Source organism: Antechinus flavipes, chromosome 3 (assembly GCF_016432865.1).
Source record: "Antechinus flavipes isolate AdamAnt ecotype Samford, QLD, Australia chromosome 3, AdamAnt_v2, whole genome shotgun sequence".
NCBI lineage: Eukaryota > Metazoa > Chordata > Mammalia > Dasyuromorphia > Dasyuridae > Antechinus > Antechinus flavipes.
In genome coordinates, this window is record NC_067400.1 from 51,160,399 (window position 1) to 51,187,046 (window position 26,648).

At 34.2% G+C, this 26,648-nt stretch overlaps 1 protein-coding gene and 1 long non-coding RNA gene across 3 annotated transcripts in view; one reads left to right on the plus strand and one right to left on the minus strand.

Annotated features, from left to right (window-relative positions):
* The window catches only part of GK5 (glycerol kinase 5), a 62,698-nt gene that overhangs the window by 11,913 nt on the left and 24,137 nt on the right, over window positions 1-26,648 (plus strand). Inside the window, exons 2-9 of the mRNA XM_051983345.1 lie at window positions 8,875-8,968; window positions 10,346-10,421; window positions 14,389-14,482; window positions 19,797-19,928; window positions 25,427-25,502; window positions 25,810-25,871; window positions 26,195-26,268; window positions 26,576-26,636. Coding sequence (XP_051839305.1) covers window positions 8,875-8,968; window positions 10,346-10,421; window positions 14,389-14,482; window positions 19,797-19,928; window positions 25,427-25,502; window positions 25,810-25,871; window positions 26,195-26,268; window positions 26,576-26,636 — 669 coding nt within the window. The remainder of the gene's footprint in view (window positions 1-8,874; window positions 8,969-10,345; window positions 10,422-14,388; window positions 14,483-19,796; window positions 19,929-25,426; window positions 25,503-25,809; window positions 25,872-26,194; window positions 26,269-26,575; window positions 26,637-26,648) is intronic.
* LOC127552995 (uncharacterized) lies at window positions 1,984-15,660 on the minus strand. 2 transcript variants are annotated; one of them, XR_007951640.1, is made up of 3 exons: window positions 14,826-15,660; window positions 3,632-3,709; window positions 1,984-2,402 (listed from the first exon to the last, which is right to left on the minus strand). It is a non-coding gene; the product is annotated as an uncharacterized LOC127552995 (long non-coding RNA). The 2 variants fall into 2 exon arrangements; XR_007951639.1 differs by lacking the exons at window positions 1,984-2,402; window positions 3,632-3,709 and adding an exon at window positions 12,630-13,396.

The window sequence follows — 26,648 nt, forward strand, 5'->3', positions numbered from 1 at the left end:
CCAAGAGCTCTTGCCGCTTTGTCCTTTGCTTCTGCCTCTGCTTTCTTCAGCCTCCAGAGCCAGTACCAAGTTGAATCTGTCTTGCCTTGAAGAGAGGGCTTCTGGCGTAATTCTGCTGAAATCCCGACTTGTAGCGTCTTCACTCTAAAGAACTTCTTTGACTGGCCCATTGAAGCTCTATTTATGCTAGTGCTCTCTGGCCCAAAGAGCTTCAAGGGAGGTGTGAACTCATTGAACTCCAATGAGTAAAGGTATGAACACAAGCCTTGTATTAATTAGTTCTACTTAGTACCTTGTTTCAGGTTCTGCCCAAAACATCTTCTTGTAAAATTAGATCAACTCTAATTAGTTAGCAGTTAGTAAGGATTCCAACAAAAATATAACGAGCTGGAACATAAAATGTTTATAAGGCTGTCTTTAGTTCTGTAAGGTACGGAATTTGATCCGTCCCGAGCTTGGTACCAAATAAATTCTAAATCTTCCTCATTGCGGCTGTCTTGAATTTTATTGCCTGGGCTATTTCACATCTATTGATATTATGTGAGTTTTGATGCTCTTATTGACATAATCAATTATTTTAATAATTTTTTCTATGCTAACTTATGCCAGTATTCCTGCCTTGAATCTCAGTTTGTTATGATGTACACTCTTTGTAATATATTGTTATAATCTTTTAGCTAATGTTTTATTTAGGATTTTTATATCAATACTCATGAATGAAATTTATAAATTTCTTTCTTTGCTTTTGCTTTTCTTGGTTTAGGTATCAGTACCATATTTGTTTTATAAATGAAGCTTGATAGGACCTCTATTCTTTATTCCAAGTAACTTATTTAATATTAGAATTAGTTGATCTTTAAATATTTGTTAAAATTCACTTGTAAATCCATCTGGGCCTGGTGCTTTTTTCTTAGGAAGGTCATTTATGGCCTATTCATTTTCTTTTTTTAAAATAGGTTTTTTTTGGTGTTGTTTTTTTTTTTAAAGATATTCTATTTCCTTTTCTGCTAGTCTAGGCAATTTGTATTCTTGTAAATATTCTTTCATTTCATTTAAGTTGTTAAATTTTATTGGCATATAACTGGGCAAAATAACTTCTTATAGTTGCTTTGATTTTCTTGTTTAGTGGTATATTCACTCTTCATTTTTGATACCTGTAATTTGATTTTCTTCTCTTTTTAAAAAAATCATATTAATCAATACTTTTATTTTAATTTTTTTTAATATGAACTCCTAGTTTGATTTATTTATTCAATGATTTTCTTATGCTCTGTTTTTTTCGCTTCACTTTAAATTTTAGGATTTCCAATTTAGTGTTTAATTGGGGATTTTAATTTCTTTTTCTAGTTTTTTTAAATTTCACACCCAGTTCATTGGTTGGCTCTTTCTCTTTGTTTATTGATATAATCACTTAAATGAAAATTTTCCTCTCATTACTGCTTTTGTTATATCTCATAGTTTTTGATATGTTGTTTCATTGTTGTCATCTTCTTTTTTTAATTTTTTAAAATGTATTTTTTGTTATAACTTTTTATTGATAGATGTTGTCATTTTCTTTAATGAAACTGATTGTTTCTATTATTTGTTCTTTAGCTAGTTATTCTTTAAAATTTAGTCTCCAATTAGTTTTTACTCTCATGCTTCATGGTCCCTTATTAAATATAATTTTTATTGCATTCTGATCATTTAAGGAAGGGTTTAATTTTGCTGTGTTTGACTATAAAATTTTTGTGCTCTAATATATGCTCAGTCTTTTTAAAGGTACTATGTACCTCTGAGAAAAAGGAGTATTCCATTCAATTTCCATTCATTTGTGGATATTTAGTCTTGAGGGAGAAAGAGGGGAAGGGAATGGAAGTGCTGTGGAAGGGAATCTCATTTGACCTCATGAAAATGGAAAGTGAAATTGGGTGACAATTTCAGGAGGGCAAATATAGGTTTAATATAAGGAAAAATTTCCTTGAATTTAGAGGTATATGCAAATTATATATTAATAGAGTTTATTATCACTAAAACAGAACTAGAAGAGGGCACTGATAGAGTGGGGTTCACTGCATTTTCTTGAAGATGCATTTTCCTTCCTCATGGTTCAGGTTTACAGCCTCCATCCATTCTCTCAAGGTCCTGTAGTGTCCCTCAGTAGCAAAGGTTGGGTCACTTTCTCCAGTGATGAAGTACATTTCCTGCATTCCCATTTCCTCCCCCCCACCCCACCCCCCAGCTGTCTTTGCCCTAGGTGAAAAAAGGCCTCTTTACAATCAATGTAGAGGGGATCCTTTTTCAGTTACAAATCGGAGTGACTTGTCCCAGAGGAGACTTCCAACTCTGGAATTCTGGACTTTTGTTGTTAATTGTTTCTTTCTTTTTCTTTTGTTTTTTAAATACACATTTCTCTATGAATCCTGTTGGGAGTGAAAAATCAGAACAAAAGGGAAGAACCAGGAGAGAACAACAACAAAACAGAAGAAAAAGAAAAAAAAAGTGAACATAAGCATGTGTTGATTTACATTTGTTCTCCATAGTTCTCTCTCTGGGTGCATATGTGTTTTCTATCCAAAGTCTATTGGATCACTAAACTGCTGAGAAGAACCAAGTCTTTAATAGTTGATAATCACACAATCTTGCTGTTACTGTATACAGTGTATTCTGGGTTCTATTTGTTTTGCTCAGCTTCAGTTCATGTAACTTTTTCCAAGCTTTTTAAAAATCATCTTATTTTTTACAGAACAACAATATTCCATTATCTACATATGCCATAACTTGTTCAGCCATTCCCTAAATAATGAGCATCCATTCACTTTCCAATTCTTTACTGGGCTTCTCTTTAGAAATATTTTGTCTCTTGCTTTTAAGTCCTACCATGTTATTCCTCTAATTATTCGATTCCAGGTGGACTGGCTGTCTCTGTGATCAAGGATAAGCTCCCTGTTTAACATCCAAATCTCTTTACAACCTGGCCCAATCTATCTTTTCAGCTTTGTTACACATAACAGTCTTTCACATAATCTATAATCCAGTCAAACTGGCCTCATTTTTACTGCTTCATTTCTTGCCTCTGGCTGTTTGTAACTTGCTTTTTAATTGAGGTCATGATGTACTCTCTCCTTTCTTACTTCTCTTAAAATCCCTACTCTGCCTCAAGGCTTAACTCAAGCAATTCCTAATACAATGGTCTGCAGGCTTTCCTAATCGTGCTGTTCCTAATACTTTTATTGTGCATTTACCTCTACATGTTGCCTTTACCCCAAAGAATTCGTGTCCTTTATCCCCAGTGCCCAGCACATAGTTATGTGTTTAATAAATTTTTGTTCATTAATTGTTATTAGAAAGTGTTGTTTTTAGCAGCCAGGTGAATTCAGTGTTCTACTAAAAGCAAAAATGTATAGTTTTGTGTTTTTTTTAATGTATATTTTTTTGTAACCAGAATTCTTAAGTCAAATACTATGTTTGGAATTAGGTGTTCACTGGGACTTTAAAATACTCTTATGCTGGATTTTCTTAAAATAATAGTAAATATTTTTTGTGCAATAAAAAAGATGTATCACCTTACTTTTCTCTACATGAAGAAACATAGAAGCATTTATTTCTTGGTTTAAATGAGTTTAAAAATGTTAAGCTCACTCATACTTACATTATATCCTTTTGCTTAATGCTAAAGCCATCATCTCTTGAGGCTATGACTCATTGGAGGTAACAAAGTAGAAGTAATCTAGAAATAGAAATTGGAAAATCTATTCAAGTTGAGAGCATAAGATGGTAGTTATGTTGAATTTTGATAAGTATGCTCACATTTGAATCATGAACACTTCAAACTTTTTGTAAATTTGTATTACACTTCTGACTTTCCTTGTGATTTATCCAGAATTTTTTATTCTTCTATTTCTACTTGACGTTCTAGCACTTTAGATTATGGGTAATAGGGCTGTATTTGCTACTTAGAAGTGGGGCAGATAGTTGGTGTGATATTTTAGTTTCCAAAAACAGAGTAAGTTTATATTTCCTCAAGTGTAATAACATTTCATGGCAAACCACAGCAAGTGTGTTACGTATCCACCCAGTCTCATGTGATGGGCAATTATATAACAGACTGATCTATCTATACACACTGATGCATCGAAGAAAAAGCATTGTAACATCTGGCTTAAAAAGTACAACAATAAAATTTGACTATATTGGTGTTAGGTATTGTTAAGAGTTTGTATTTTAATTATTTCATCTTAGTGCAGTTTTAAGAATTGATAATTTCAAAAGTGGAAGCACTATAAACTTAGGAGAAAACAGTATTTGAAAATGCAATTATTTAACCTCTCTTCAGGATGACACTCTCAGATCATGGGTCAGTAGAACATGTCCTCTTGGCAGGCCATCTTGAACACCCGATTGATCTTCATTAAACTCTTTCTTTGGAATCATATCAGAACTGTTCTGTACATCAAAACCTCCTCTTTTGGATGATCTTAAGGTTAAGGTGACAAATGCTATTTGCTTAATTACTGAGTAGCAGCTAAAGAAAGTTTTTATAAAATTAGAAAATCTACCAAGTTGAGAGCATAAGATGGTGGTTATATTGAATTTTGATAAGAAGTATGCTAATTTTTGAATCATTAACACTTCAAACTTTTTGTAAATTTGTAGCATTTATACTTCTGACATGATTAAAGTTTAAAACTGCATTAAGATTTTTGAGATGCCCTGTGTATGCAGAGCACCATGGGGAATATAAAGAGGCCTAACACATGTACATGTAGACAGAAATGGTACAGAGCAAAATATAGTAAGTGAATGAGACAAAACATTATGAAAGCTCAGAGGAGGAAACAGTTTCATGACTGGTCACATGAGAGAAGGCTTCCTAGAGGTGATGTTATGTAAGTCAGAACATGAAGGAGAAGATAGAATGTAACTAACGTTAATAGGAGGGAAATCAAAACTGGAAGGAACAGCATAAACAAAGGGTTTATCTTTGGCATCTAAAACATTCTGCAAAACTACTGTATAAATGAACTTTTATTAAATATTTCTCTTTTACTGAAGAATGAGGTACTTGTAGAGAAATATTGAACTATAGGTTTGGAAATTTATATAGGGATGAAATTATGGGCAGCCTTGAATACCAGGTTAAGGAATTTGACATTATTTTGTAAATAGGAGACATAGTAACATAATTTTTAAAGAATTTTGAATTCATAAGATTAATTATGGCTAGGACATGTCAGATTGACTAAAAGGGGGAGAGAAGTGAAGTAGACCAATTTGAAATCTCCTAGAATAGTTTTGGAATTGTTGTATAGTGTGGATAGAAATATTGTATGATAGAAAATATCCAGGTTGATGGAAATCTTTAGGTTTTTGATTGAGGGCAGATTAGAGTATTTAACAGACATTTTAAAAATATTCTTTCCTTGCTATTCCTGTTTACTTAAGCAATCAGTCAAAATATCTCAATCATCTGTTTTGTGTAGGACTTTATTTCTTAAAAAATCCATTTGGGATCTGAAGGACTTCTTTTGACTTTGAGAGGTCAAAACAAATTTTCATAATAATACTAAGGTATTATTTGCCTTTTCAAATAATCTGTTCTTTTTCAACTACGTATCTGTGTGAAATTAGATTTCCTTTATGTACTCTAGCCAAAGCAACATATTAATATATAGATGCAGATATTAGAATACACTGTTTTCTATTAAGCCAGATATCAAAGATATTTAAAACAATGTCACTTTTCTTCCTAATTTTTTGTTATTTTTTAGAAGTTATATTTTTTTCTTTCATAAGAGGTTATTTAATGTGTCATGAGCTTATTATTGTGATTTTTTAATGGATTACTAAAGATTTAATCTTTAATCAGTTTAATTTTAAATAAAATTTTAATTTCTAACATCTTTCATATGTAACCTACATAAGCAAAACTTCTTTGAGGTCTTCAATAATTTTTAAAGGAGCTCTCAGATCAGAAAGTTTAAAAGGGCTAGTATAAAGATTGAAAAATAAGTGCTAAGAATATATTCTTTGCTTTCATTTATAGGGAGATGTAGTTGAAGCTATAGGAGTAAATTTAATAGTGCAAAAATAGAGAGTATGAGAAAAGAAGAGAGTCCAAGACATAATTTTTAAGTAATGTTCTCCTTGAGTGGTTTGGAAGAAGAAGATGAACCTGCAAATAAAACAGAGGGGGTGGTTGGAGATTTTGAAGAACAAAGACAATAGGGTGCCTCAGAAGCCATGGCTGGAGACAGGATAATAGTATTAGGTACAGTAGAGAAATCAAATGGAATAATGACTGAAAATAGCTCATTGTATCTGACAGTTAGGAGAACACTGGTGGCCTTTGAGATGGTATTTTCAATAGAGTAGTGGGGGAAAAGGCCAAGAAATTAGGGAAGAGAATGAATGAATGGATAGTCAAGTGGAATCTTATACAGGTAACTTTTTTCAAGAAATTTTAATTAACAGTGAGGGCTTATATTCCAAAGAGATTTTAAAGGAGGGAAAGGGGCCCACATGTGCAAAAATGTTTGTGGCAGTTTTTTGTAGTGGCAAGAAACTGGAAAATTGTAACTCCAAATCAGTTGGAGAATGGCTGAATATGTTATGGTATATGAATGTTATGGAATATTATTGTTTTATAAGAAACACTCAGCAGAATGATTTCAGAGAGGCCTGGAGAGACTTATATGAACTGATGCTGAGTGAGGTAAGCAGAACCAAATCATTGTACATGGTACCAACAAGATTATATGATAATCAATTCTGATGGATGTGGCTCTTTTCAACTGTGGGGTGATTCAGATCAATTCCATTGATCTTGTGATGAAGATAGCCATCTGCCTCTAGAGAGAGGACTGTGGGAACTGAATATGGATCACAACATAGTATTCTCAGTCTTTTTGTTGTTTGCTTGCATTTTATTTTCTTGTTTTTTCTTTTTGACTTGATTTTTCTTATGCAACAAGATAATTGTATAAATATGTGTGCATATGTTGGATTTAATATATATCTTACCATGTTTAACATATATTGGATTACTTGCCATCTAGGGGAAGGGGTTAAGGGAAGGACAGGAATTAGAACACAAAGTTTTGCAAAGGTTAATGTTGAAAAATTATCTATGCATATGTTTTGAAAATTAAAAAGCTTTAATAAGAAAATATAAAAAAGAAGTTTTGACAGTGAAAGGCAGAAGAGAATAGGACAAAAGAGGACAAAAGAAAAACTGTTAAAGTTGTTTATTTTAAGATTTGTAGGCATATAATAGTGGAGAAGATAGATTGCCCAACCAAATCATTCCTTCTTTTGTATCTTTAGAATAATGGAGGTGGCAGAAAGAGAAAAGCTCATGGTATAGGTAGGAAGATTAGTCTGAATAAGCATATATACTTTTTCTTCTGTGACTGGAGAGATAAGGATGCTGAGAAGTTCTGCAAAAAGAAGAGAGCTGAGGGCCCTCCTTTTTAATGGCTTCTATCTTGTTAGTATAGTAAAAGATTTTGAGGGAAAATAAGGATTGGAACAATGTCCTGGAGGATGAGCTAAGGAGGTGTTCATGAGAGTGTAATCACAAGACAGTTGATTTCAAGCATCTCAGCTGAGCTGATAGGCCATAAATTTGTAGTGGAAAAACTCAAAAGTAGAACTTGCAAAATTCTCATTGGATTGATGCTGTTTTGTTTCTGAACCACAATTATTTATTTCCATAGCTCCCTAATTCATCATCCCCACTGAACCCTCATAGCAAAGAATTAAATTTCACTCTTTGCCCAAGGATCAGGAAGATTATGGGTAAAGTCAGGTGCAAGAGTATTAAAGATGCAATGTGTTTGTTTTTAAACAAAAATAATCTATTTGATCCAGGTGTATATGAAGACACTTTAAAGCATTAGGTTTTACCACTTATTCATTTATCACCTTCCTCTTTCTTTTTAATCCATACATGAAGAAAAAAAAAAAAAAAAAAAAAAAAGGTTAGCTTTCCTGTTGTTCAATTCTTTCTCTTTCTCCATTTAGAAGCAGATACCTCAGAGGAATAATAACATTTTGCAAGTGCTTAAGAAACCAGTGTTTAGCTGGATAAGCATGACTGTGGTGCTTCAGTGATATTCACTACTTCAGTAGTATGACTTTAAAAACTTCTTCAGTACATGGATTTTTTTCAGTTGTTCATTCTAAATCTGAAAATTTTATCTATTTGGTAATATTGAGGTATGATTCCCTGATCTTTCTGACATAAATAGCATTTCTTCATAAGCTAACTGTTGACCCTGATTTCTGCAAATTAGAAATACTGGCAATAAAATATCCTGGACATTAACCACTACAGATTTTCGCCACTTTAGGGATCTAGTGTTTCATCTGTGTGCTTATTTCATCAGTGAATATTGTAATGCATTCTGGATCTTTGTGTGAGTTTTCATAAGAATTTGTAGCTCCAAAATGCATCACTTGGGGACCTACTTTCTTGTGATGGTCATCTCCAAACCTAATAGGGTTGGTCTTGGGGTAAAGTCTGTTTTGGGGCCCATATGTGATGTTTTTTTAGCATGATAGAGGACCTGCCAAGCACTTGTACTCCATTGGCTTAATTTCAATAACCCAGTGTTAGGAATTTAATGACATTTGAAAAAGGCTTTCTAGGATTTTGTCATTAGTAGGCAAACCTCTTTTTCATGGCATTCTCTTGGGATTGTTAAATTTTAAATTATTTTTATGTAGGTTCTGTTACACTTTTTGTCAAAGAAAATAATGTAAATCAATCTTATGGAATTATTGTTTTTAAAAAATCTTTGGTGGATGATAGGATTTTAAACAGGCCCTTAAAATGGTTGTTACCATTTAAATTTAATGTTATTTTTGCTTAAATTGTCCTTTCATAACTAGGTAGAAGTGATTTATCCTCAAAATGGCTGGGTTGAAATAGATCCCGAAGTTCTTTGGAGTCAATTTATTGCTGTAATAAAAGAAGCTGTACAAGGTAATTAGACTAAAAAAAATCCCAAAAATTAATAAAGCCATTTGGTGGTGGTAATAGCAATAATAATAGTATCCCCCTAGATTTCTGTAGCAATCTACATTTTCTAAATGGGTACGCACCCAGGGAAGATTAATATAGACCCACTTTATTTAGGGAGTTTTACTGGTTGGCTTGTTGGAAAAAAAGTAGATCATGTCAAGAAGGAGTTAGACTTTGGTGCTCTTGACTATCACTTGTCTCTTCAGTTTTTATTAGCTTCTAATTTTTTGCAACTTTCTATAATCAATTAACCAATATCCATTAGATACACATTCAAAAAGAAGATACCATGAGAAATAGAGAAGTTGAAGAGAGCTTCTCAGGAAACTATAATGTGGTTGTCCAGATTTTTCTGGGCCACACATTTAATTAAGATAATTTAAAATTATCATTATTATTATTATGCAATCTAAGTGTTTTTCATAGGCAAAATATTATGTAGACAGTATTCTAAGCCATGTTTTATAGAGGCAGTGTGGCTCAGTGAGTAGAATGCCTCAGGTTCCATTGTACAGTATCTGCTATATACTGCCTACATGGCCTATAGGGAACCTCTAGCAAGGCTGTAGGGCATTCTCTTACAACCAATTTAGGGAGAAGGAAATGGCAAACAGCTCTGGTATCTTTGCCAAGAAAAACCTCAGATGACATCAGTAGAAGTCAGACAGGACTAAACCGACTGAGCCACGACAAAGACCAATTTATAGAAAAGATACTTTTTCCACCTCATTCAAGAATTTCCTTCCAATGAGGATCATAGATGTAGTCTATCCTGGTTTTGTAGTAAAGAATATTTTTCATATGTAAAATTTTAACATTATGGAAAATTTGAATGAGAAAAAATAATTTATTCTCAACACTAATTTTTGTGAAAAATACATCTCTGCAGAATTTGAAATTTCATCTGTATTCTTAGTATGGGAGATTATCATATTCCTTTCCCTGAAGATTTTGGTTTGCTTTTTCTCGCAGGGCTAGTACTTCTATTATGGAAGATTAGTATTCAGTTAGATTCAGAAATGAAATTCTTGCAACTTTTCTCTATCAGGAAGCAGAAAACACTGTCTTGCTTGTTAGTTCTTTGTTCAGTTTATTTTTGTCATTTTTCAGACCTCATATAAACAAGTTATTGTATCTGGTTTTAAAATCTAGCTCTTCTGTTTTCAACCCTTTCATAAGAATTACTCTCTAGTTTACAAGAGATTTAATTGTTTTCAAATTAACTGCTTTAGCAAAAATGTTTCTACTTTACATATTTTTCTTAAAGATCATACCATAATATCATAAAGGAAAATTTCATTAGCTTTTAAATGTATTTCTATGTATTTTTGCTCTTAGCTGCAGGAATACAAATGGATCAGATTGTTGGCCTTGGAATCTCAACACAGAGAGCAACTTTCATTACATGGAACAAGTAAGTACATTGTTTTATAAACACTCTTATTGTTTGATTCCTTGGTTAAAATGAATATGCTGAATTCTGAATGAAACTTTGAAAATCCCTTGGATGAATTTTGACCATATGATGAAAAGGCTTGGAAAAAGCTTTCTTGGCTTTGGAAAGAATTGGCATTTTCTCTTTTATTAAAATAGGCTTCCTACATGTTAAAACTTATTAAGTTAATCACTTTTAAAAGTCTCAAAAGATAGTGGTTGTGAATTAAATTCTATCTAAATTGTTAATGGAATTATTAAATCTGATTAATCTAAATTAAAATTGACCTAGAAAATTAAATTGTTGTTGTCTCCTTGATTTTTCTTTGGGTCCAATAGAAAAAGCACTAGATTTGGAGGTAGTATACTTAGGTTTGAATCCCAGCTTTGTTTTTGTTGTTTTTAATTGCTCTGAATCTCACTTTCTCCATTTTTAAAATGAGGGAGTTGGACTAGATGATTTCTAATGACCTAACTCTAAGCCAATGAACCTGCCCCAAAGTATCAAATTATAGATTTGTGGTATTGCTTCTTCAGATGATCATTTTAATATCTAATGTCGATAATGTGCTGACTTGGTAGAGAATAAATGCCAAGTCCTTGCCTCAAGAAGAATAATTAGTTCCTTTATAGTTATATTGCCTTGAAAATCTTGGGGGCTGTTAACTGTGGCTGAGACTCTTACCCCTGGGGCTTATAAGGAGGTTGTGTAAGATTAGTGAGGGTAAACTAAATACGTGAAGTGCTCCTATGTGTACTCTCAAAATAAAACTCCCCCTAGTCAGATAAAAAACTTTTTCTTCCTCCTTTGAAACTTTAGTCATCTTTAGATATACCCTGAGGCTGTATGATGGCCAGGGTGCATAGAGAGCCACTTTCTTCTTGGACAGTTCTGTCTGAGACTCTGAGCCTATAATTTAACCTCTTCAATGGTCCCTAAGATTTTTAAATTGTGCAACTGTTACATATCAACACTGATATGGGAATTCTCTGTATGTGAAAATTCTCGAATGCTTACCACAATAGGTTTTCCCTCACCATCTACTTATCAGAAGATCTACGAGGGGGCTGAGGCTTGGGACGACCTCTAGCTCCCGTTCTACATCATTTATCTTCAACCAACCAATATTCAGCTTCAGGAAACTTTTAAATCTTAAAAAAACAGAAACAAAAACACCAGATTCCTAGGTTTGGAAGGATACAGTAGCTTAGTAGCTCATGATAAATTTTGAAAACGAAAAGTGGTTTATCTTTAACTATTTGCTTTGTTGCAAGGAAAGTCACATTTTTAGAAAACTGAGGCAGTAGATTGACAGGGAAAAAAAGGTTAGGCTTGTTTGCTACTGTTGTTTTATGATTTTTTTTGATTGGTATGCAGTTAATTATAACACTGTTGGTAATGTTCTAATAGCTCACAATTACCAACACTTTCAGGTTTATAAAGCACTTGCCTCTGTTACTTCATGAGTAGGTAACACAAAGGTGGTTATCAATATTGCTGGCTCAGAAAGGTTGAAAGTAACTTCGCCAGTCTTGGAGTTAGATCTGACTTTTGACTTTGGGTCCCTCCTGTGTACCTTCATTACACTGAGCTGTCTTTCTGGCAGTGTGTGCGTGCGTGTATGTGTGCGCACGTGCACATGCATATATGTATATATTTGTTTTGCTCTTTTCTTAGAATTCTGTTGCCATTTTTTAGTTCTCAAAGCAAAAATACATTGCCTTTCAGTCTTAGAACATACAAAGCACTATTTCCCAGACTCATCTATCAAACTCTGCCTGATATTTTGTTTTTCTAACAAAAATTTTTTCCACTAAAATATTAACTCTGAAATTATGCATATATTGAAAGTACATGTAGAATTTGAGTGTAGGAACATATATTTAATTTCTTCTCTTTTGCCCCAAAATTTCTTGGGCTATACCCTTAGAATGCTTAGGCTAACATTTGTGAGTTCCATCAATCTATTTCAAGCCCATAAATGTCCCATGCTCAAAATTAATGTGGAAATCACTATTATAAAATCTGTGAAAACCAAAACTCACTTGCAAGTTATGCCATTTCTCAGGCCTGGTCCTAGCTGTACTCTAATGGCCAAGCATTGCTCAACCAATACTGGGCAACCCCTGCAGAAAAGCCAGTGAAGGGCCAGCTGAGCCAAAAACCAGTCTCTCAGACTAGCAGAAAGTGTTTTTAGTTAATTTTTTTTCAGAGATACTAAGAAGAGCTGGACACTATAGAAAAGTTCATGACTCAGATCCATAGTTGGCTGGTTCTCATGTTTCCCTCTTGCCATTGTAAGGAGCAATGTGAAGTCAGTCAAGTCCTGTTTCCTTGACTCTACAAGTGTTTGTTCTCGACAGCTATTGCTTAAGAGCTTAACACTCTGCTCAGGCATCACCCTCTGGGAGGTCTAGGATCCTTAGGGAACCTTTTTGATACATATGAGCAAAGTCACCTGACTGCTCAGTATCCTAGGCAGCTTTCTGAGTGCAAAATTCAGGGTTTCCATTCTGTCCCAAATATATAACACAATTCCTGACCCAGAAGAAGTATATAATAAATGCTTGAATTATTGGTTGCTAAGTAGCTGCAGATATGCATTAGCAGCAAAAACTTCTGAAGTTTCCTGAGCTGTGAAATCATAGGGTCTGCTTCATCTCGGCTTCCCCAAACCCTCAAATTGTGGAACTTTAAGCGCAGTTACTTTGAAGACTGAATGCTTATTTAGTGTGGTTAATTTGATCTGCACCTTTCACATGTGTAGTAAAGATATTCCCTAGAATGAAGGTATATTTTTGCCTGGAGAACATCTTGTAGTTCAGTTGGTTTCTGAAAAATCTTTGCTTGTGAGTTTTGTTCCTCCTCTGTTTCAGAACATTCTTGCCCTCATGGATCTTCTAAGCTAGTATGGAGGATTAAACAACTTCCAAGACGCATTCCAGCTCTCAAATCTGTTAGCATGTGAATCATAATTAATGAAATATATAGATCATACAATTTTACAAGAACATGATAGATATTTAATAAGCAAAATTTGGCTATGATGTCATTCAGACTGATATAATTTATAATTAATCAGGCATTTGTTAAACACCTATGGTGTATAAGGTGTCATACTGTGATTATAAGAGTAAATGAAACAGTGCCTATCTTTTTCTTTACATTCTATTGGGGGAAAGGTGTATCTTAATAAGTAAATGCAAAAGACAGAGAAAGTAAAATGTTTAACATCATTTCTCTAAAAGTAACCACTTTCACATAACAGAATTTCACAGAATGCCACATTCTTTTGGACCCAGCAACACTAATGGAGATTGCTTGTATAAAGGAAGGTATGAGCAGAGTTCTAACATCATTCTGAAATATAGCATAGCCATTGGAAGAAACCATATTGATTTGAGATATGGTAGCTCTCCAATAGCTAAGTATGGATGTGAACTTTTTTTTTCAAAAACCAGAATTCAGCCCTGCAAGCCAGAAAGAACAAAAGGGACTACAGAGAACATTTATCTGTATCCTTTAATCTCTGGGTCACAGAGTTCCAGATTGTTTAATATGTATAAAGATAGGAGCTGCGAAGAAAGAAAACATTTTTATCCTTTTGGTTTCTAAATGTATAAAGCCAATCTTGAAAGGGAATTTATCTTTTTTAACAATGGTTTATAAATCAATAAAGAAGGGATTACTTTTTGTATAATCAGTTGAACCTTTTTTAAGATCTTGGTTTATAAGGGAAGGGAAGCTTTTATAAGGTTTTAGTTATAAAAAATTATCATATGACATGCCAAATAATTATTTCAGTAATTTTGACATTGAAATTGAAATGACTTTTAAGTTCTGCAGTTGGAATTTTTTTTTTCTTTTGCAATAAACCCTTTGTGTGTTTTCTAACAAGATACACTTGATTTTGTAATGACTCTTAAAATACTCTTTTATTTCTTAGGAAAACAGGAAATCATTTTCACAACTTCATAAGTTGGCAAGACCTAAGAGCTACTGCACTTGTGAAATCCTGGAATAATTCTTTTCTGTTGAAGGTAATCCAGTCCTTATTTTTTATGATTCAACTCCTTTTGCTATAAGATGCAGCTAGTACATTTACTTATTCTCCAATATTATTAAACCTAGGGAAAGGCTGACCCATTTTAAAGGATGTTTTCACTATAATCTTCACATCATAAACTGTGACTCTTTTATAGCTGCAGTAAATGCAGTAACTTTAAGACTTCTTTAGTTTTAGTGTGTCATGGATTCCCTGTGGCAGCAATCTGGGAAAGCCCATGGACTAAAGAATGACGTTACATAAAATAAAATACATGGGATTGCAGAGGAGACCAAAGGTTGGTGAAAGTAAAGCCCCATGATTTTAGCATAGCTCACCAGGCTAGGTTGCTCCTTTTCTCTCTGCTCCTTCTTCGGTAATTCTCATCTTTTTTTCTCCCCAGTCCTTCCTTGAGGACCTAATCAGAACTGTAGGACTTCTTCTTGGTCTCTTAACATCTCACTGGTACCATCCTACACCTTGGTTATCTAGGTCCTTATTCTATTCCCTGATCCAATCCCTTTTTTGATCACACATTTCACAGATGACATTTCTTAGGCTGTTTTTCCAGGCAAACTTCACAAGTTGTTCTCATGCTACATCCTGTTTCGACCCGCTGGGCATCTCTCCATTTTACTTTAGGTCACCTGCAAGTTCTCTGGGTGGTAATGTTGCACAGTTCACAGCTATGTAGCTAAGAGAATATTGAGAGCCGGAAAAGTTTATATCAGTGCAGCTTGGGATTGTTGACAGCACAATACACTTTCAGAGTCAGTTAGCCAACAAACATTGTAGTAAGTGCTCACTCTGTGTCTGGCCTTATGCTAAGAGCTGAGGCTACAGAGAGTGGCAAATTAGTGGCTTCAGGACAAGGAAAGGCTTTCTCTGGAAAAGGGAAGTTGAGCTTTATCTTACTTGAAGCTGGGAAGCTCACAGCCATAGGAGATGGAGATAGCCAATGCAGAGGCACAGAGGCGGTTTACAGCATTCAGCTGAGCCGCTCTAAGCCAGGGCAGCTGGGCCCCTCTTAAGTGAGAGCAGTCGGATTGTACAATACCTGTGGAGAAGAATTAAAGTATAAGAAAAACAAAGTCAGAAGATGTCAGGGTTGGAGTGGACCTCAGCAGCCATCTAATTCAACTGTACTTAACTCCTGAATCTATGCTAAAACATACTTAGTAAGTGGCTGGCTACTTAATGGCCTTTAGGGAGGAAGAACCCAAGAACAATGTAAGACCTTCTCTATAGAAAAGCCTTTATAGAATTGACTAGAGCTTCCACTTCCTCAGCCATCCTCCCAGGACTTGCATTCAGAGCCCTTCACTACCCATCTGAGATCGTCACCACCATCCACAAGGTCTTCTCCATCTTACCAGTGTCCTTCAATTCTAGTACTCAGAACAGAACAGAATACTCCAGATGAGATGTTCAAGGAGTATTTTCCCTTCTTTTCTACTTGGCAGTTGTTCTTCTCACTGGAGACTAGTTTTTTCTATCTGCTGTATCATCCTTAATACATTATGTTAAGCTTGAGATCCTCTCAAAGACACAGATCTTTCTTGGGAACCACTGTAACCACACTTCTCCCATTCACTTGTAAAGATGATATTTTTGGCACCCGAGTGTGAGACTTGACATTTATCCCTTTTGAATTCATCTTATTAGATTAAGCTCAACGTGCTGGGCTGCCAAGATCCTTTTGGCTCTCCCCTCCCAGTGTGGTTTGATGAGAACTTTTTCTCAGTATTTTCAAGATTGTTGCTTCTTTCATAGATTTCTCGATTGTGTAGTTAGTCTGGTCCAGACTTTCTTCTTGGCTCTCTCATTCATTGCCATTTCCACTACTTATGGTACAAAGACTGAGTTGTTCATCTGAATGCAGTGATTCCACTGTCTTCAATGATTAAAAGGTCATTAGAGAAATTGTCAATCTTGTCACATTTCATCTGTCATAAGAGTGAGGAATGGAGGCGGACTGCATGATTTCCACAGCTTTGCTATTTTGTGAGGCGTTGTGCTTTATACCTTTATATTTCTTTTTATTGTTTTTCTTGTGAATTTGCATTTTTAACCAGTGTGACCTTTAGTCATCCTACATCGTTCCTTTTTAAAGAAATCAAATATTTGCTGACTGAGGCAGTTTCTGGTTTCTTTGGATCTCCTTGGCTTCTATACATCACTCAGACTTCTATAAAAGGTTGTGATCATCAGCACCTATGTATATTTTTCCCATTTTGGCATCAGCAACTTGCTTAAATAGGTCAGGATTGAGCTTTATAGTCATCAAGTCTTCTCACATTTGTTGTTCTAATTTGATGGTGTTTTGACCATTTTCTCAAACTAGTCTATGATCTGAGTACTCACAGCCAGCCCAGGTGTTTTAAAAATGTTTTTTTCCTCATCAACAAATTTTCATTATTTTACTTATTGAAGATGTGCCAATTTCATTTTTTCATGATTTTGGACAGTACTCACTGTGTTCGGTACCTTCCAATTAAAATGTAAGACCTTCTGAGGGCAGGAACTATTTTTACTTTTCTCTTATATCTCTAGTACTTAGCACTGTTACTGGTACTGAGGCACTAATAATTGCTTATCAACTAACTGATTCCTACTTTCTCTTTGAAGAAAGTATTAATGTTATATTGGCAAGAAATTTCTTCTATATATAAAGGCTTTGATTTCTTTCATCTTAATCCTGAATCATATTTTCCAGTGTTTCTTGCTGTCCTACCCTGTACCCTCATTGATGTTATTGAGTATCATATGTGCTGACTTGGTTTGGAAAATCTTGTAGAACTTTTTCGTAAAATTTCACTGGCTCTTCATTATCTGACTTGTGATTTTGGGCACATAAGTTTCTGATGGTCTTTTTGCTTATGTTCATTTCTTCTTCCTGAAAATTCCTTCCCATCAGCAGGTATTCTCACTTTCAGATTTTTTTGTAGAGTAGTTTGATCTCTTCTTTGTGGTAGATTCAATTTGTTGTTGCTTCTATGGTACATATGTCATTTGATTAGTCTGTGTTTCTGTGTCTATAATATTGCTGTGCATATGGTACTTCCTAGTATTCATGGATAAAATCCTCCATTGTCAGAAAACAGACTCTTCCTCAGTAGGGAGTAGAGTGTTGTTTTTAGTCATCATTGACGGTATTTAAGCTGGAGTTGGATGAATCCTTGTTGGATATACTATATCATACAAGATAAGGGGAGGGTTCTTATGTGAGATAGAGAGATGGTCTGGCTGTCCCCTGAGATCATATGAGCTCTTATTATGATACACTTGACTTAATTGACAACATGAAGTTTTTCTGCAGCTTTTTTTTTTTTTTTCCTGATTCTTAGTAAGATGTGTTACCAACTTCCTCATCACTTAGATATTTTGGCTAATGAATGCATACCTCCTATATTTAAATTCTTCCTGTGGAGAGCCTTTTGAGTATGTTTATCAGTGAGCAAAAAGATGGAAGGAATAATATTTCAGATCCCTATTGTTTATAACTTCTTAGTTCTCTGGGGAAAGTATGACCCTGACAGCCAAACAGGGCAAAGAGCAAGGGCAAAGAAATTAGCTTTGTTTAGTGTATTCTTTCAGTTTGGTGTGTTTTTAACAGTTTGGGAAGCAATGCAATCCTTTTTCACCATGTAAGTTCCATTAGTTTTTAGCTCAAATATTTGTGTGATGATGATGAATTCTCTTTCAAAAGGACATTTGAATTGATTGAACTGATTTTTGTCTCATAAATCTCCAACTTGTCTTAAATTTTACATAAGCCCTGATCTAGGCTTAAAAAAAAAGAATCAGGCTATTGAGAAGTGAGCCTGAACCTGTAAGAAGATACTTTTTTCATTCTTGATATTCTGATGAAACTGGACTAAAATTTATCTAAGAATGAAATGTAGAAGATTTGGAATTATTTTACTTCCTAGTCTGTAATCAAATACCTTCATCCCAGATTAGTATTAATCCAATTTTTTCCTTATATATTCCAGTGTTTTGAATTGAGAAAAAGTTTAGGAAGCACTTTTTAAAAAGTCTATTTGGTTTCACAATGTTCTCAGGGTTTCAAGTCATAGATTTGATTTGAAGCCAGGATGTAGAAGTTTAAGTAAAATGAACACATTTTAAATGTTATTCTTTAGCAGAGGCAGCATAGTGGAAAGTGAGATGGCCTTGGTGCCAGGAAGCCTTGGGTTCATGTGCTGCTTCTTGTCACAGACTAATTGTGTGATCCCAAACAAGTCATTTAAAAATTCTAAGTGCTATGGGCAACTCTTTATTTTTATTTTAAAAGTGTATTTTTATTAAAGCTTTTTATTTTCAAAATATATGCATGGATAATTTTTCAACATTGGCTCTTGTAAAACCTTGTGTTCCAAATTTTCCCCTCCTTTCCCCCTCCTCTAGATGGCAGGAAATCCAATATATGTTAAACATGTTAGAATATATGTTAAATCCAACATATGTAAACATATTTATACAATTATCTTGTTGCACAAGAAAAATCAGATCAAAAAGGAAGAAAATGAGAAAGAAAATAAAATGCAAGCAAACAACAACAAAAAGAGTGAAAATGCTATGTTGTGGTCCACATTCAGTTCCCACAATCCTCTCTCTGGCTCTCTTCATCACAAGATCATTGGAGCTGGCCTCAGTCAGCAATGGGCAACTCTTGAAGATTATAAGCTTCTGAGAAGATGCTGACCATCCTTGATAGTTTCCTCATCAGGGAATTCCCCATGATAGTGAAGTCATAGTGTGGCTATAATGTCATCCCTTTTGGTTGGTGGTTGCATACATACTATATTTAAATTCTTTCATTTGAAAATGCAATCCCTGTCCCTATTCCTTATCTCCAATATGAGACTATCTAACAGCCCCATTTGTAATCATGTTCTTGAAACCCCAGTAGGGAATTAAGTGTCCCCAATGTTTCCCATAGATCTGCACTTATCTGGGAACTCCAGGACAAAGTTAACCCCCTGGAGTTGAATTGAAGAGACTAAACATAGAATTTCAGTCAGAAATAATCTGACCAGACAAGAGGACTTAGATTTGTGCTAGGATCTTTGGCCATGGTAAACAAATCTGAATTAGGCAATGCAGCATTTTAGCTTTCTGCTCATGCTCATTTCCCTTTACTGAGATAATTTTTCTAAAAAGTTGATTGAGTACATAAGGAGAGCAAACCATGTTTCTGAATAGTTTAAAGAAATTATGTTTGTACTCCCTCATATAATTAGCCTAATTTTCTAAAAAGATAGTTAAATACCTATTTTTAAAATGTATTCTTTTTTGTTAAACAGCTAATACAGAGTTCCACCAAAATACTTCACTTTTTCACTCGAAGTAAACGACTTTTAGGTGCCAGTTTATACACTTTTACAACTCAGCAAGTGTGTTTGAGATTGGCCTGGATTTTACAGAACTTGAATGAGGTAAGAAAAAGCTGTGGTGATGGGGGAGGTGGGGGGGGGGGGAGTCAAGAGGAGCAAGATGGGACTTTGGAGAGAAAACATTTCAAGGTATAAAAGTGTTAATTCAGTTATATAGGTAAAAACCTATGTTTTTATCACAGAATTGGGATAGGAACTTGGGCCCCTCTGTTTTTTGTTCTCCTTTTAAAGCATTTTTGAGACTCAGATCCAAATTCTACATCAGCAATAAAGATAAAAGACAAGATGTATTCTGTGCCTCATTATATGCTAGTCAAGTATGTAGAGAAAAGTTCAAGATGTTCTTAAATGAGTTGGCACTCAGTCCGTTTATTAATGATTATTGCTAACTTTTGAGAAAGTGAACTCAGTCTCTGTATACCTCAGCCACCCACTAAATCTTACCATCTCCAAGTTATTCCAAGATTACTTCTCCATTTGTAACTTTCTGGCTTTTCATTGGTCACTTCGCCTTCTTTCTCCCAAACCTGATCTTCAGCTTTACAATGACCTCTGGCCTTAATCTTTACCAGCTTTCTTACATCATTGCCCTATTGTAACCTCATCTTTCTACCTTCACAATCTTTTTACTGTGGTTAACCTGTTCAGCTATTCATTATACTCCATCCTTTAATCTTTTGTCCCATTTTCCTTCTGTTTGTTTCTATTCTTCTTCAAAAGTGATTCACCCCCAGAAACTTGTTTTTCTACTTGAATCACAGAATACTGCTAGAGGGGAGGATATGAAACCATGCTGAGTGATTTTACTAATTCATGTTTCCTAATCTCAACTGAATCTTCACTATTGCATGGCAATCCTTTTATTCTTCCCTGATGAACTGAATCCTTATCACATTTCCTACGGTGGCTATTACAGAACTTCTCTCAAGCTCCTTGAGTGCAGCATATAATCTGTGTTGTTACTTTGTGGTGTCGTGTGTGTGTGTGTGTGTGTGTGTGTGTGTGTGTGTGTGTGTATGTGTATGTGTGTGTGTGTGTGTTCCTTACAAAGAAATTATGTATGAGGAGGGAAGTAGCTTTTGTTCAAACTCTTTGACTATTCGCATGTTATTGTATTGAGTCTAGTAGGAAATATAAAGATACATAAATCAGTGCCCTTAGGAACTTTACAATGCTATTTTAGGAGATGAAATATAAACAGAAGAAATTAAAAAAAAAAAAGAAATATAAACAGAAGGAAAATTAAATGAGTTTTGCACTACAAGACCATGATACAGTCATTATAACAAGTTATAACATTATAACAAATTAAAAATTTGATCAATTACCAAATTACCATTATAGATAACTACTAGGAACCAGAAATTTAACCTTTTAGTTCTGGTTATTTAGGGATAAAATTACATAAGGTGAAATTCTGTCTTCCATAATCAATTTAAGAATATATTTAATATATTGAACAAAGCAAAATAACTATATGGACATGTATACATATATTGTATTTAACATATACATTAACATATTTAACGTATATTGGTCAACCTGCCATCTAGGGGAGAGGATGGGGGGAAGGAGGGGAAAAATTGGAACAAAAAGTTTTGCAATTGTCAGTGCTGAAAAATTACCATGCATATATCTTGTAAATAAAAAGCTATAATAAAAAAGAATATATTGTACAAAATGCAAATTAGGATCCCTTTGATTGAAGTCATAAACAAGATTAACTCCCTTTGATAAGTGGATATGGCCAATTGCTGAGAATTTTAAACATGCTTTAACAAAGGTTTAATCTTTAAATTTGAAAAAGCATCATTTTAATAAACATTCAATACAGATTACACTTGGCTATAAAGAGCTAATATGTCTATACACAATACTTGTGTCTTCTATTGCCACTCCATCCTCTTTCCAAAAACAAATCAGAAAGGAAAACTGCTAGAGGGAAAAAAAAAACATGAATTCTATTTTAGTTTAAAAATCCTGCCAAAATATTTAAATAATCTATATAATAAGGCAATCTGTAGTAAAGGTTGTATTCTTAAATTCTCTAGCAATTTAGCTATTCAGAATGCAATTTTCTAAGGAAACGTTATGAAGGTGTTTAGGTGAAATTTAGGCCACTCTTAATTCAGATTTTGAGATTGGAACCACATGAGATTAGATCATGACATGTTTTAAAAAAAAAAAAAATCTACTTAAACAAACATGGGAAGGATAAAGGATACTAAACAAGAATAATTTGGCATGGGTTTACATAATCTTCCTCATTTCCATCCAGAAATACACCTAGTGAGCAAGGCAGGGATAGGAGGGTGAGTTGTGTGGCTGCAGCGTATCTGCCCAGTCTCTTCAGTGGCCCAGGCAGCCAGGAAGCTCCTTCTGGACCTGTCAAGTTTCCCAGACAAAGATCTTTAATTTTATTGATGTGGTTGTAGGCACCAAATGATGTGCTTTAGGAGAGCACCAAATATTGAGATTGACGTAGTCACCAAATGTTGAGATTCGGTCATATGAAGAATTCACAATGGCTATTTTCTTTTTTTTTTTTTAATAGCTTTTTATTTACAAGTTATATGCATGGGTAATTTTACAGCATTGATAATTGCCAAACCTTTTGTTCCAATTTTTCCCCTTCTTCCCCCCCATCCCCTCCCCCAGATGGCAGGTTGACCAATACATGTTAAATATGTTAAAGTATAAACTAAATACAATATAAGTACACATGTCCTAACAGTTATTTTGCTGTACAAAAAGAATCAGACTTTGAAATAGTGTACAATTAGCCTGTGAAGGAAATCAAAAATGGAGGCGGACAAAAATAGAGGGATTGGGAATTCTATGTAATAGTTCATAGTCATCTCCCAGAGTTCTTTCACTGGGTGTAGATGGTTCAATTTATTACTGCTCTATTGGAACTGATTTGGTTCATCTCATTGCTGGTCCATCAGAATTGATCATCATATAGTATTGTTGTTGAAGTATATAATGATTTCCTGGTCCTGCTCATTTCACTTAGCATCAGTTCTTGTAAGTCTCTCCAGGCCTTTCTGAAATCATCCTGCTTGTCATTTCTTACAGAACAATAATATTCCATAACATTCATATACCACAACTTATTCAGCCATTCTCCAGTTGATGGGCATCTACTCAGTTTCCAATTTCTGGCCACTACAGAGAGGGCTGCCCCAAACATTCGTGGACATACAGGCCCCTTTCCCTTCTTTAAGATTTCTTTGGGATATAAACAATGGCTATTTTCTTTCACAAAAATAGGCTTATTTAGGAGAAGTTACAGACAAAATGAAGAGACATCATAGACACCAGGAGTGGTAAATATGAAATAGAGTTGGGAGAGCACATAGCAAGGAAAAGATTTTTAACAATTAATGATGGAAAAATCAAGTTCCCTAGTGGAGTTTGCAATTAATCAGGAGAAAGGGGACACCCCTTGAAGTTGGAGCCTGCCTTCAGCTTGCAGGCTAAATCCTAAAAGGGATATGGCATTATAAGAGAGTGAGTTAGCTATAAGAAGGAGAAAGACACCACGAGACATGGGAGAAGGGGAAGGGGAAAGATATCACAAGGCAGAGTGCTATTATGATGGGCTATACCTACTCAAGAGGGATTCAATAGAGATGGCCCATGAACAGATTTATTGGGGAAATTTAACCTCAGGGATTTAACATAATTTCTGATGACCTCCACAGGGGGTGGGACTACAAGGCTAAACTGATCCCCATCATTGCCCTTCCCTGCTTGCCAGAGGGAAGATTCCATCAATGCTCCAGCCCTCTCTGACAACTGTACCCAGTTACTGAGGACTTCATCTTTATTTTGTGTCATGAACCCCTTGGGCATACTGGCAAACCCCTAGATTCCTCAGAATAATGCTTTTAAATGCATAAAAATACATAAAAAACCTAATTATATTAAAAAATAGTTCTCAAAATAATAAAAGAAAAAAAAAACCAAGTTTATGGGTCCCTACTTAAAAACTCTTGTTTTAGAGGGAGGAATAGCCTACATGTTGGGTATCCCAGTAAATGCTGCTGCTTTTTTTCTTTTTTTACTACAAAAAGGGTAATGAAGATTCAAGATTAGCAAAACTAAAATAGTATGAGTCAGACAATAGACCTTTCTATCACTTTTTTGATTTTTCCATTGAGATAGATTCCAAGTGTAAATGTATATATAGGTCAGAATATTTCCCCTCCTTTCCATATAGTGAAAAGGTTGTATGATCTTTTCCTTTTAAAAACTCACTTATTTACCTATTATGTGACTTTGCTTTTCTCTTCCCTACCCAATGTTCCCATATGGGTACCTAGCTCCCAAGGTCCTTTTATTAGTGGTTTTCTTGACTCATGTGGTCTTTTAAGATAGGAATAGAGTTTAAGAGGGCCTCCAGGATTGTGTAGGGTGGAGGCAAAAGTGTGAGAGGTTTTGGGCTTACTGCCTTATTCTTATATTTGGTTCTGATGGCTTAAGGTCAAGGGACTGGACAGAAAGGATTGTTATCTTAGAAGAGCTGAGTTTTCAAAGAACAGTTATGGGGTTCTTTTGAGAGTATTTACTCTCAGGTAGTAGCAACTTCTTTAGGAGACATTTTTGGGATAGTGACTGGAGGCCATTCCTATTTATGAGTCATTTATAATTAAGATCTTTTCAAACAGAGTATATTTGTAGTAGTTACAGTTCTCTCCTTTTTATGTGGGCAGATGTGGTGTCGGAAATAAATCTGATCTTTGTACGTATGCTAAAGTTTTACATTATGTTTAGGTAAGCTAAACTGAAGTAAATCTAAGAGATTTTTGTACATGTTTGTACAAAGCAAATACATTTGTAATTTATACTCAGGAAGAAGGTTTTGCCTTAAGTTTTATATAAAGAGGGTTCCTTACCCTTTGTTCACTTTATCTCTAAGGAAAGTCTCCTCTGCTCCTTTCTGCCTACTGAAATATATATACATATATTTTTTTGCATACTTCAAGAGCAAATTTAATTACCATGTCTTCCACAAAATTCCCTGATTACTTATGCTCACTGATCCCTTCTTTGTATTCTGTAGGATTTATTGCCTCTATCTTATATTTTACTCTCAATTCTGTTCTATCTTATTTCTTATATTCCTGTCTTACCTTTCCAAGATTGTAAACTCCTGGACTGCAAGAATGTCACATTCTCCTCTTGATGTTTAGTAGATTTATAATGATTCATAATCATTTGGTAATTTGAAATTTTTGCTGTTTTGTATTTGTATAGTGTCTTTCTGAAAAACTAAACATATCATTTGTAGGAACATATCATTTATCTGATGCAGTTTTATTGATACTTTATTATTATAACTGTCTTTAACTTCCTATTTGCTAACCATTCCTTTCATTTTAATTTTTAGTATTTTAATATTCACATTAACAAATAATTTTTAAACCATGTTTAAAAAGAGTTTGGCTATTTTTTCTTTTTGGTATAGACTATCATATTAAAATCTATACCTCTAACTTTTTATTAAATGTAATTTTGCATTTTTGGTTTTCTAGGTGCAAAAAGCAGCTGCAGAAGAAAATTGTTGCTTTGGAACTATTGATACTTGGCTGTTGTATAAACTCACAAAAGGTAGGACTAACATGATGAAGTGATGATTCAAAACAATGAGATTTGAAACACAACTGCACATAAAGAAACATGGGTGATAGCATTAGCTATTTCCTTCCCCATTCTAGACCCTCTCTTCAGAGTCTCAAGTTACAAATAAGCAAATGAAGCCAGTTTAAAGTTTTTTGAGATAGGGAGCTGCTCCTAAGGCTTTGCATCCCAATAAATTAATAGTAAAAGCATGGATATAGGTCTACATATAATTAAACCTTGAACTTGTCTTCATTTTCTTTGTAAATGAAATATCTTATTTTTATCATAATTACAGGTTCTGAATATGCTACAGACTTTTCAAATGCTAGTACAACTGGAATTTTTGACCCATATCAGGTAGAAATCTTTTGTGTCTTTCAAAGCTAGTTCAGAAAATACATCTCCATTTCTCCTGAAAATATCTTAAGAGATAGGTGTAAAATATCATGCATATTGTCAGTTAGAACTACCAATTAGTTTTGCTGAGCTGCTTTGTTTTTTTGCTTGTTTGTTTTGTTTTGGTTTGGTTTGGTTTTTTACCTTTTAAAAGAATGGCTAAATTATTTGGAGATTGGAAAGGGAAAGGCTTAGAAATAAAAATATTGTAAAAAGTAAAGTAAAAGAGAGCTAAATTATTAAGTAAATCAGCTTTGATTCTTAAAAAGTTTTTTTGTATTCAGATGTGTTGGAGTGGAATCCTTACTTCCCTGCTTTCGATACCAATCACTATGCTACCTCCTGTGAAAGATACAAGGTATAAGCCTCAGATATAAAAAGCAATAAAAAAAATCTTTTAATCCATTTTACTTTCTTGGAGAAGGGAGAATCATTATGCAGAATTTTAAAATAATGTAAGATTTTTCTTTTGATTTGTAAATATGTATACTACATATAGTACTATATACTAACATTTTTCTTAAATTATATTTAAATGTGAGTTTAAATCAAATTTCAATAAACCATTGTGCTACTGATTGCCTAACATTTAGTTGGTTGTTAGAATCTTAAATTCATATTTTTAAAGGAATGAATGACTAATTTTAAAACTCATTTTACTTAAGTCACAACTTTGGATCAGTGGATAAAGAAATACTTGGAGCATCTATACCGATTGTGGCCTTGGTGAGTAGAGAA